At 36.7% G+C, this 10,842-nt stretch overlaps 1 protein-coding gene across 2 annotated transcripts; it reads left to right on the top strand.

Moving 5' to 3' along the window:
- Window positions 1-1,496: 1,496 nt before the first annotated feature.
- Window positions 1,497-4,267, top strand: LOC103950028 (UDP-glucuronate:xylan alpha-glucuronosyltransferase 2-like). 2 transcript variants are annotated; one of them, XM_018648189.2, is made up of 3 exons: window positions 1,497-1,964; window positions 2,167-2,807; window positions 3,133-4,267. In XM_018648189.2, the coding sequence occupies exons 1-3, from the start codon at window positions 1,711-1,713 to the stop codon at window positions 4,074-4,076; spliced, it is 1,839 nt and encodes a 612-aa protein (XP_018503705.2). In that variant the 5' UTR covers window positions 1,497-1,710; the 3' UTR covers window positions 4,077-4,267. The 2 variants fall into 2 exon arrangements, with proteins under 2 accessions (XP_018503705.2, XP_048436969.1); XM_048581012.1 differs by having other exon boundaries at window positions 1,820-1,959.
- Window positions 4,268-10,842: the final 6,575 nt, after the last annotated feature.

Genomic DNA, 10,842 nt, shown 5'->3' with positions numbered 1-10,842 from the left:
GACGACGTTATTTCGGGTGGTACTTTAAGGATAAAAGGGCAATAATGCACGTTGAGAAATAGTTTGCCGAAAAGAATGTCAACCACCAAACCCCAAACCCCAAACCCCAAACCAACTAATGTAAGCTTGATTAACCTGCTATTGAAAAACACTCCACAGCAAGAATATGTGGATTTGGTGTTGGGGTTTTGTTTGTGTATGTGGATTTGGTGATGGGTGGTTGTTGGAATCTTGTGAAAAATCATCATGAATCTGTACTTTTTTTCTCAATCGGAATTCATATGATGATGTGTGTTAAACAATATAATACTATTAAATATTTTCCCCATCTACACAATTGTTATTAAGGATTTTTTTTTTTTTTTTGGGTTTAGTGCCTAGATTGGATTAGATATGATTGAATAATTCACTGTGTTCAGAGTATGTTCAACAATAGTCGATAAGATTAAGAAATTTTGTCCAACTCAAAGGTAGAAAATAGATTACTGATGAAGGAAACTTTTTCCCTCCAAACTCCTTGAAACGAAAATTCATCTCCTCTATTATCTTACGTACCTTTAATTACATAAATTATCTAATCTCATTCAATTCCTTTTGGCAGGGCTGGAGCCATTAGCAAAAAATCACCTTGAAAGTGCTAGAATTCTAACTTTGTGTTAGGACATATGGTCCTAGGGATAAATTCTAAACACCAAACGAACTCTTGAGTATTACATTACCAAATTCATGGACTAATATGTGACATATGTAACACACTCTTGGATCTAGAGGACATTGATAAAGTTTACTCAAGGCCCCATCTTCAGTTGGTCACAAATCAAGATGTTAACATTTAATCCAAAAACCATGATGTGCTGATGTCTAACCTAAAGCCTATTGATAAGTTATAAATCAATTGCATTTTATGGAGGAGAAAATGTGGATATATAGGTGCAACCACACAATTTCTTAAGGGCTAAAAGCGACATTGCATTGCATGAAGGAAGATGACAGGACAACCATTAAGTTGTTGAAGTTGGGGGCCTGAATTGGATACCTTTGTATTTACTTTAAAGTACCGATATTGCCATTTGTCAGTTGTCACCCCTGCCCTCCTATCTATTGCTTTTATTTAACGGGACGATAAGACAAATTTAAAAACAAAAAGGGTTATTAAGGATATATAACTTCACGTGCTTATGACATGATTGTTATTTTTGTTTTTCAACTTTGTTAGTTTTGTTTTTCAACTTACGGTAATTCTTTTTAGCACCCCTTTTAACAAATTGAATTGAAATAATACGTATATTATCTTGTTATATTATTGTTAAAGTTTAAGTTACAATCCTACATTCGAACTTGATTTCATTCATAATCAATTAAATTGATAGTGATGACTACCAAGAGTATTTTTGGAATTTGGAAAATATTAAAATTGCCATTAACCACAAGTACTATTACTAATTTACTATCATGGAACAAGAAGAAGCTACGCGCCGACCTTTTGTTGTTGTCTGCGAGGGGAGGGGAAGTCCAAAACAAGGCAACGACGCTCGAGCTTTTTAAATGGTTTTCTTTTCTTTGAGATTTACTCTAATTTCGCTGTCTTTAGCTCTCTAACCACTGCAGCTAAATTCATCTCCCAAAACATATATTTCCTAATCGGAGAGAGAGAGAGAGAGAGAGAGAGAGAGAGAGAGAGAGAGAGAGTCGATATTTATATATATATATATGTGTGTGTGTGTGTGTGTCTATCTATATACAGAGAGTTCCCAAAAGATGATGGAAGGACATGCTGGTCTTCAAAAGATGATGAAGGCTACTTCTTTCAAATCTGCTATGGTGATCAAAATCAACTTGGTTTTAATTGCTTTGTTTTTCGTTGTCTATGCTGCCCTTCTTCTCCAGCCATCCTCCTCCGTCTACTACGAGAATGCAGCTTCTCTTATTAGGTGCTCATTGCGAGAGTGCAATCACAAGGTGAGGTGAGCCATTTCTCTTTAATTAATCATTCATTTTGGCTAAACAAATTACTTATTAAGCAGCATGCTCCAGGTGCGGTACCTTCCGTCAATTCTTTCAAGTTTTCAGCCTTACGACCATACTCTCCAGCCAAACAAATTTAATTTCTCATAACGTATATATAGACGGAGTTCTATTTATTAAAGCCCGTTTTTGTGTAAGCAGGTGGACAATGGAGAAGATCGTTAAGCCAGTATTGGAGGAGAACAAATATATATCAAGGCCTAAAGCCAATATGAGCAAGATAGAGGTGCCAAGCTTTTTGAATGAAACAATAGGAAGACGGATGAAAATTGGCATGGTAAATATGGATGAGAATGATTTGAGTGAGTGGGATAAGCATGGAAAGACAATTCCGATCCGTTTTGATCGGGTTTCGGATAATTTCAAATGGGATGATTTATTTCCCGAGTGGATTGACGAAGAGGAAGAGAGTGACGTCCCAACATGCCCGGAGATACCAATGCCAGATCTTCAAATTTACGAGAAGATGCACATGGTGGTTGCTAAGTTGCCATGCAAGTATCCGGAAGAAGGGTGGAGGAGGGAGGTGTTTAGGCTCCAAGTTCATCTTATAGCGGCTAATTTGGCTGCGAGGAAAGGAAGGAAGGATTGGAACAGGAAGACAACTAAAGTGGTGTTTTGGAGCAAGTGTAGGCCAATGCTGGAGATATTTAGGTGCAATGATTTAGTCAAACGGGAACGGGATTGGTGGTTGTTTGAGCCAGATATGGCTAGGTTACGGCAAAAGGTATCATTGCCTATTGGTACTTGCAATTTGGCTTTGCCTTTATGGGGACAACAAGGTATGCCTCCAAATTCTGACATCATTTTTGAAATATATTATTGTATATAATTATATATCTATTTCTTTTTTTTCTCAAGTAATTTAATTCGTGATTAGAGAGATAACTACATAATTGTACACCACTAACAATTTAGTAAAAAGTTACAAAGAGTTGTTACGAGATTTTAAAATATAGTCACAAATTTGTTAACTTGATTAAAAGAACAAACATAGCGAAAAACATATGGCAAAAATATGATCAACATTGTGACAATAAATGTGATCCAAATCACACAATTGATGATGAAAAATCTGTAATTGATGAGAACTTAATATTGTTACAGGAATTGATCAAGTGTATGATCTGGCTAAAATTCGAAGCACAACAAACAAACCCAAACGAGAAGCCTACGTCACAGTCCTCCACTCCTCCGATATGTACGTTTGTGGCGCCATAACCTTAGCCAGGAGTCTACTCCAAACCGGCACCAGACGCGACCTTGTCCTCCTCCTAGACAACTCCATCTCTGCCCTCAAGCGAGAAGCTCTCTCAGCCGCCGGCTGGAAGCTCCACGTCATCGAACGAATCAGAAACCCTAGAGCCGAAAATGGTACCTACAACGAGTACAACTACAGCAAGTTCCGACTATGGCAGCTCACTGAATATGACAAAATCATCTTTATCGACGCCGACATTATTGTCCTTCGAAACCTCGACCTTCTCTTCCACTTCCCGCAAATGTCAGCCACCGGCAACGACGTTTACATCTTCAACTCCGGCATCATGGTCATCGAGCCCTCCAACTGCACGTTCCAGTTTTTGATGGACCACCGAAGTGACATCGTATCGTACAACGGTGGCGACCAAGGCTACCTCAACGAGGTCTTCGTGTGGTGGCACCGGCTACCGCGGAGGGTGAACTTTTTGAAGAATTTTTGGGCGAACACGACAAGCGAGAGGACGGTTAAGGATGAGCTGTTTGGGGCGGACCCACCGAAGCTTTATACGATACACTACTTGGGATGGAAGCCATGGGTTTGTTATAGGGATTATGATTGTAACTGGGACGTGGCGGAACAACTTGTCTACGCGAGTGATGTGGCGCACGAGCGGTGGTGGAGGTTCCATGACGGCATGGACGAGGGGTTGCAGAAGTTTTGTGGGCTGACGAAGATAAGGAAGAATGATTTGGACTGGGAACGAAGAAGGGCGAGAAAGTTAGGGTTTCCAAATGGGCATTGGAAGATCAAAATCAAAGACCCTAGACGGAAAAATGTGTTGGCATAGCAGAATTTGTATGTTTTTTTTTTTCATTCATATTAATTTTTCTTGTCATTTTTTGTTTACAGAAATATAGGAGATGTCCCTTCCATAACCAGACTATATATACATTATGCATGTACTCATATCCTGGGATAATGTGTTTTCCTTTAACTTGTAAGTATGTGTTAATACTTAATAGAGATGCACAAGATCGAGATGGAAGCGTGACAATTTTCACATAAATGACAGATACAATTATTTGTAGCTTTGAGCTTACAGAGATACGGGTAACAATATGGTATGCATTATATTAGCTAATTGATATAGAAAAGTGGGTGAGCTTAGCTGAGGGACGTGCTTGTTATGGAGTTAGTGATTCAAACGTTAATTTTTTGGGTAAATTCTTAAAAGATCATGTTGGTAAAATATTCAATTGTTTAGTTAAACTGTAGTCATGTTGTTTTCAGAAAAATCGTGTTCATTATTTATTTTATCACAAATAGATGTTTTAATTATTTATGATTTGTCAAATTAAGCATATTTTATTATGTGCCAGTGATTATGTAAACCAGCTGAAGTGACAATTTTTTTCTTGTAATTAAGCTGGCCACTATCTGTCACTAAGACTTAAGAGCAAACATTAAGAGACAAAACTCATTAATCTGATTGCGTGTAATGTAATGCGAGGATCGATGGTTGATCGGGTGTGATAGGGAAAGGATACGGAGATGAAAGATTGGTTGAGCTAATTAAAATAATTTGGTATACCAACTAAATTAAGGATCACCACATACCAATGCGTAACGAAATTTATTGGCCCAAAGAAACTAAATGCTTTCAAAACTGAACACAGGGTAGAAATTGTATTATAAATTTAGCAAGGGGGTGTATAATATCTTTTTTGGTCAACTGAATCAGTAAGATTTACGTATAAACTTTTCACACAACTTGATGGGCTAAAGAAATATATATAGAAACCAGAACGGGAGATGTTTGTCACACCTTTTTAGCTTGTTGAACCTACTTTTTTTTTTAGTATTAGAACAGATTGTTTTACATACACAGTCTAACAATTATATATGTCGAATCTACTTTTTTTTAGTATTAGAAAATGTTTTTTTACGTATACAGTCTAACAATTATATGTGCTCTATGTCAACCCGTTTATATTGTCTATGTATTTGACTTGAAAATTTATCACACGTTAAAGAGCGTGTTAAGATGAATCCACATTGATAGGAGGAGAGACTTTATATGGACTAATAATTAACTTGTGCTACTCTTTATTTTGCCAATTGTTTTTATGGTAGAATCTCAGTTTTCTTCACGTCACCATGTTTATGGTGTCTGCGTGTTTGGCTAACCAACATGTTAACTACTGAATTACGATAAATTGGATCGGCACATGTAAGGGGTGTGTTGAGAATGAGTTCTACATTGATGGGAAAATGAGACCTTGCACGAGCTTATCAGTAAGTTGAACTACTCCTCATATTGCCAATTAGTTTCACATATTATCAATTAATTTTATAGTGAAACCTTATCTTTAAATATTGTGTAATAAGCTCATTTTTTTTTTCAATGATATTATGAATAATGACTTAAAAAACAGACAATTAAGATCCTTAAAATAGAATGTTAAATTGACTGAATAAGATGTCTCACAAATAGGCTAATTATTTGAAGAATCTTTCAATAAAAGATGGCTTAAAAACAAGTTAAGCTAGTTATTTTTTTCCTTTTAAAAAATGAGAACAACTGGTGGTAAGTCACGGTTATATACCATTTTTGAACCCGAAGAGGTTATGAGGAATTTCATCCCACCCGTGACCACAATCAAGCATGGTCACCGATTCAGAGTAACAATATGAGCATAAGTAAATCAACGACTGAAGAAGGTCTAGATCTCTCTTCCATGGCACAGGTAAATCTACAACTGTAAACTGTGCTCGTTTCTCTCTCTCTCTCTCTCTCTCTCTGCGTTCTCTTTGTTCTCTTTCCTACATTCTCTTGTTTCCTCATTTATGCAGATTATATGATACAATGATCAGTCAGATGTGGTAGGGAAATGATACGAGCATGTAAGATTAGTTGAACAAAACTACTTGGGTGTACCAACTAAAGTACCATCACAAATGAAATATGTAAAATTATAAGAAATTTCTGGTCCTAACGTCATTTGAGCAGAAGAGGCCTTTTGTCACACTGACATACTACTATCTATTGCTTCCTTGACAAAAAGAAAAAGAAAAAAAAAAAAACTATCTATTGCTTTTATTTAACAGGAAGATAAGACAAATTTGAAAACAAAAAGTGAAATATGTGTTCCTAGTGCTTATGACATGGCACGTTTAAAGGTCATTTCGTTTTCACTTTTTTATTTTTTTTTTTAATTTTGCTTGTAACATACTGAAATAATTTGGTACATGTACTGTTGTCATGTCATAATGTTGGATTTTGAGTTACGATCCTATTGATTAGATCAATATAACAAAGATCATACTTGTATTCCTCCCATGTATTTTCTCGTTTGCAGATAACGTATCTTCAAATAAAATTAATGATCGGAATTGTTTAACTCTTTATCTTCATTTGAATATCACTTCTACAAAAAAAAAATTATTTCAATCGAAGATCATTTAGTCATTCAAATTAAAAAAAAAAATAGACATTATAGGTATCAATTAATATATTCCTGATGAACCGTCCATTTATTCGATACATTTGGATGATAAAACGATCTTTAATTCAAATGATTTTTTGTAGAAGTGATATTCAAATGAAGATTAATAAATTGAATGGTTCCGATCGTTGGTTTAGTCCGTTAATGTACATTATTAGCAAATGGGGATATGTGCAACCCCACATGGAGATGCAAGTATTATTCTAAAGTTAATCTAAAGAAAGCTACACTTAATTAATAGTGGAGACAAAACAAGGGTATTTTTCGAAATCCAAAATAAGTAAATTTTCCATAGCTATAACTATTACTATTATGGAACAACTAAACGGAAGAAGCAAAACCTTCTGTTCTCCGACCTTGTTTGTTGTTGTATGCGAGGGCAAGGAAGTCCAAAATATGGAAAACCAGCTTCTCCAACTACAGCTGCTAAATTCCACTCACAATATATATGTTATTTTTTTCTAATCCCCATGATTAACTAGTGTGTATTAAATCTAATCGTGTAGAGAGAGAGAAAGAGAGAGAGAGAGAGAGAGAGAGTTGCCAATAGGTAATTGAAGCTGGACGTGGTCTTCAAAACATGATGAAAGCTGCTTTTGTGATCCGAATTAACTTGGTTTTTATTACCTTCTTTTTCATTGTTTATGTTGCCCTTCTTCTCCAGCCATCTTCCTCCATCTATGACGAGAGCGCAGCCTCTCTTATTAGGTGCTCATTGCGAGAGTGGCATCACAAGGTAAGGTGCCCTTTTGTTTTCGTTATTAGTCATTCATTTGGTTAGGGTTATTCAGAATTGAGGGGGTAAATGTTAATTTATTAGATTCTAATTACATATTTCTAAGAATGTTACTATGCTTAATCACCTGTTCAGTTTTTCAACCCAAATTTATAGCCAAACCCAAGGTCATGTCATATTAAAGCAATGCACCTTAAAAGTTGGAGTCAAATATCTATTTTTAACTTAATTTATGTCCAATGCATTATAAAATTTGGAGTCATACATGACTCCGGAGTTAAGTGCAAAGTCATATTTGATTCTACATTCGACTCCAAAAGTGATATATGCTTATGCATTTGATTGCAAAAGTTATATTTGACTCTTATTTGAGTGCATTGGCAATGATATAACATTTGGAGATAAAACTAAAGAACCACAATCAATATTCAGTCATATACCGAAGTTGAATAAACTAAACCTCTTTCAAGATACTAATCTAATTGTCTTTCGGTTAACATAATTTGTGCCCTTCTGTCAACTGTTAATATTAATTTGTTGGCTATGCGGCCACTCATCTGTTTTTGTGTAAGCAGGTGGATATTGGAGTTAAGATCATGAAGCCAGTATAGGAGGAGACCGAAGGCAATATAACGATGTCTGAAGGCGGTATGAGCAAGATAGAGGTGCCAAGCTTTTTGAATCGAACAATGGGAAAGGGGACGATGAAAATTGGTCTGGTAAATATGGAAGGAAAGATTTGAGTGAGTGTGATAAGCTTGGAAAGACCATACAAATCCATTTTAACCATGTTTCGGATAACTTAAAATGGGATGATTTACTTCCTAACGGGACGACGTTTATGGATGAACTGTATAGGGCGGAACCTCCAAAGGTTTTTACGATACATTACGTGGGGTGGAAACCATGGCTTTGTTATAGGGATTATGATTGTAATTGGAACGTGGAAGGATTTCGTGTCTACGCGACTGACGTAGTGCACGAGCGGTGGTGGAAGGTTTACGACACGGTGGACGAGCGGTTGCAGAGGTTTTGTGGGTTGACGAAGGAGAGGAAAGGTAATTTGGAGTGGGCACTAAGTAAGGCGAGAGAATTAGGGTTTCCAGATGAACATTGGAAGATAAATATCACGGATCCTAGACGAGAACATTTGGTGGCAGTGGCGAAGTCAGGATTTGCTAAGGAGAGGGGAGAAATTCAAAAAAATGCAAGGTTCAATCGAAATGGTTGCTTTCACATTGGAGAGTGCAAAGTTTTGAGTCAATATTCATAACAGAAAATAGTCTCTCCACCAAAATGATTGTAAGCAATAACATCAAAGCCAATGTAAGAAGCTTAAATTGGCTAGGATTAGATCCTAAAAAATGTTAGGTGCTAGTCAAACAGCGTACTGGGACCTAGCAGCTAGGTGCCTATGCGAGATATAGGCAAGAGCCTAGATGGATTTAAATTATCATAAATAAGCATTAAACAATATTTATAAATAATATGAGAGTTTAAGATAAATACAGTAGGAGTCTTAAAAGATAAGATAAAAATGCATACAAGAATAAATAATAAAAAAAAGAAATAAAAAAAGGAGAGAAATGGGTTAATAAACCACAAAAAAAATGTGGGGTTAGAAGAGAAAAAAAGGGGGGAAATGGGTAAACAAACAAGTGGGGCAGAAAGATAAAGACCAGAAGAGAAGTGGTGGGTAAATACTTGGGTAAGGTGTCAGTACCCAATTTTTACTGACTTATTAGGTGGCCCAATAATTATCCAACACATGTCTTTAAAACTCACACACAAACAAATAAGACTTGGGTACTCACAAGGGAGTACCCAAATTTTACTCACTTCTTATGTGGTCCAATAATCTTGAAACACCTGTCATCTATACTTTCTCGCTACATTTGTAACCAAACACTAAGTTTCCCATTCAACCCGTGACCAAACACAACCTTTCCTCTTCCTACCATCTTACCATCACTACAAATCTCACCCTCTAGTCCCTTTCTCCTCCGTCGAACACCCACCCACCCCTTTGTCCAACCTTTCGTCGATTCTAACTTGAATAGTTCTACAAACCGCTTTTATCCGTTGAACCCTCTCCTTCACTGAAACCTCTGTCTTCCATCAAACCGATCCCTAATTCCTCCTTCATGAAACCCATTTTTATAGGTGCCATGAATTCCGACGAGAGCGGAGGGGCTGAACCAGAGCTCCTAGGCGTGTTTTCCGGCAAAGGGAAGGGCGGCCGCCACTCCTCGTCTTCACATAGCTTCGCCACTGTTTGGTGGCATAAAAGAATATATATATGTTTTTTAATTGGATAATGCTAGGGAAATTAAGTTTTTAAACTAAATTTGCAAACAAAATGATGTGTCACGATAGAAAATGAGCACGTTCATCAACACTTAAGTAATAATTCAAGGTTAAGGCCAAGTAGACCAACTTTTTAAACCAAATTTGCAAACTAAATAATTTGTCACCAATAGAAAATAAGCACGTTAATCAATACTTAAATAATAATTTAATCATAAAAAACCACATATTTGGTTTACAAAATTTGGTTGAAAAAGGATAATGCTAGGCAGACTAAATTTGTAAACAAAATAGGCTAAACTAAATGATATGGAAGTTGAAGGTTGAATTATTACTTAGGTGTTGATAAACGTGCTCATTTTTATTGGTGACACATTATTTAGTTTGCAAGTTTTGTCTACAAATTTAGTCTCTCCATCATTAACCATAATCCAATCATCAACTGTAACATCCCACATCGTCCAGGGAAGTGGATCCTGTAAGCCTTATGTGTATATTCCCATCTCTACCTAACACGAGGCCTTTTGGAAGTTCACTGGCTTCGAGTTTTGTAGGAACTCCGAAGTTAAGCGAGTAGCGTGCGAAAGCAATCCCATGATGCGTGACCCACTGGGAAGTTCGATTGTAACATCCCACATCGTTCAGGGTGTGGATCCTGTAAGCCTTATATGTATATTCCCGACTCCACTATAACATGATATTGTCCGCTTTGGGCCCCAACCACGCCCTCACGGTTTTGTTTCTGGGAACTCATATGAGAACTTCCCAGTAGGTCACCCATCATAGGATGACTCTCGCGCGCTACTCGCTTAACTTCGGAGTTCCTACGAAACTCGAAGCCAGTGAGCTCCCAAAAGGCCTCGTGCTAGGTAGAGATGAGAATATACATATAAGACTTACAAGATCCACTCCTCTGGACGATGTAGTATGTCATCAACATCCTAATCATTTGGTTTATAAAAATTGGAGAAATTTTTCATTGTGACAGGAACACGAGGGTACATCACGTGTTTTTATGCAAGTGGTGGGAAATTTTGTTTTTTAAGTTATTAACTTTTTAACAC

This window comes from the organism of the source record quoted next, unplaced genomic scaffold (genome assembly GCF_019419815.1).
Source record: "Pyrus x bretschneideri cultivar Hongxiangsu unplaced genomic scaffold, Pyrus_bretschneideri_v1 Contig1, whole genome shotgun sequence".
Taxonomy (NCBI): domain Eukaryota; kingdom Viridiplantae; phylum Streptophyta; class Magnoliopsida; order Rosales; family Rosaceae; genus Pyrus; species Pyrus x bretschneideri.
This window is presented reverse-complemented; position numbering and strand designations above follow the sequence as displayed.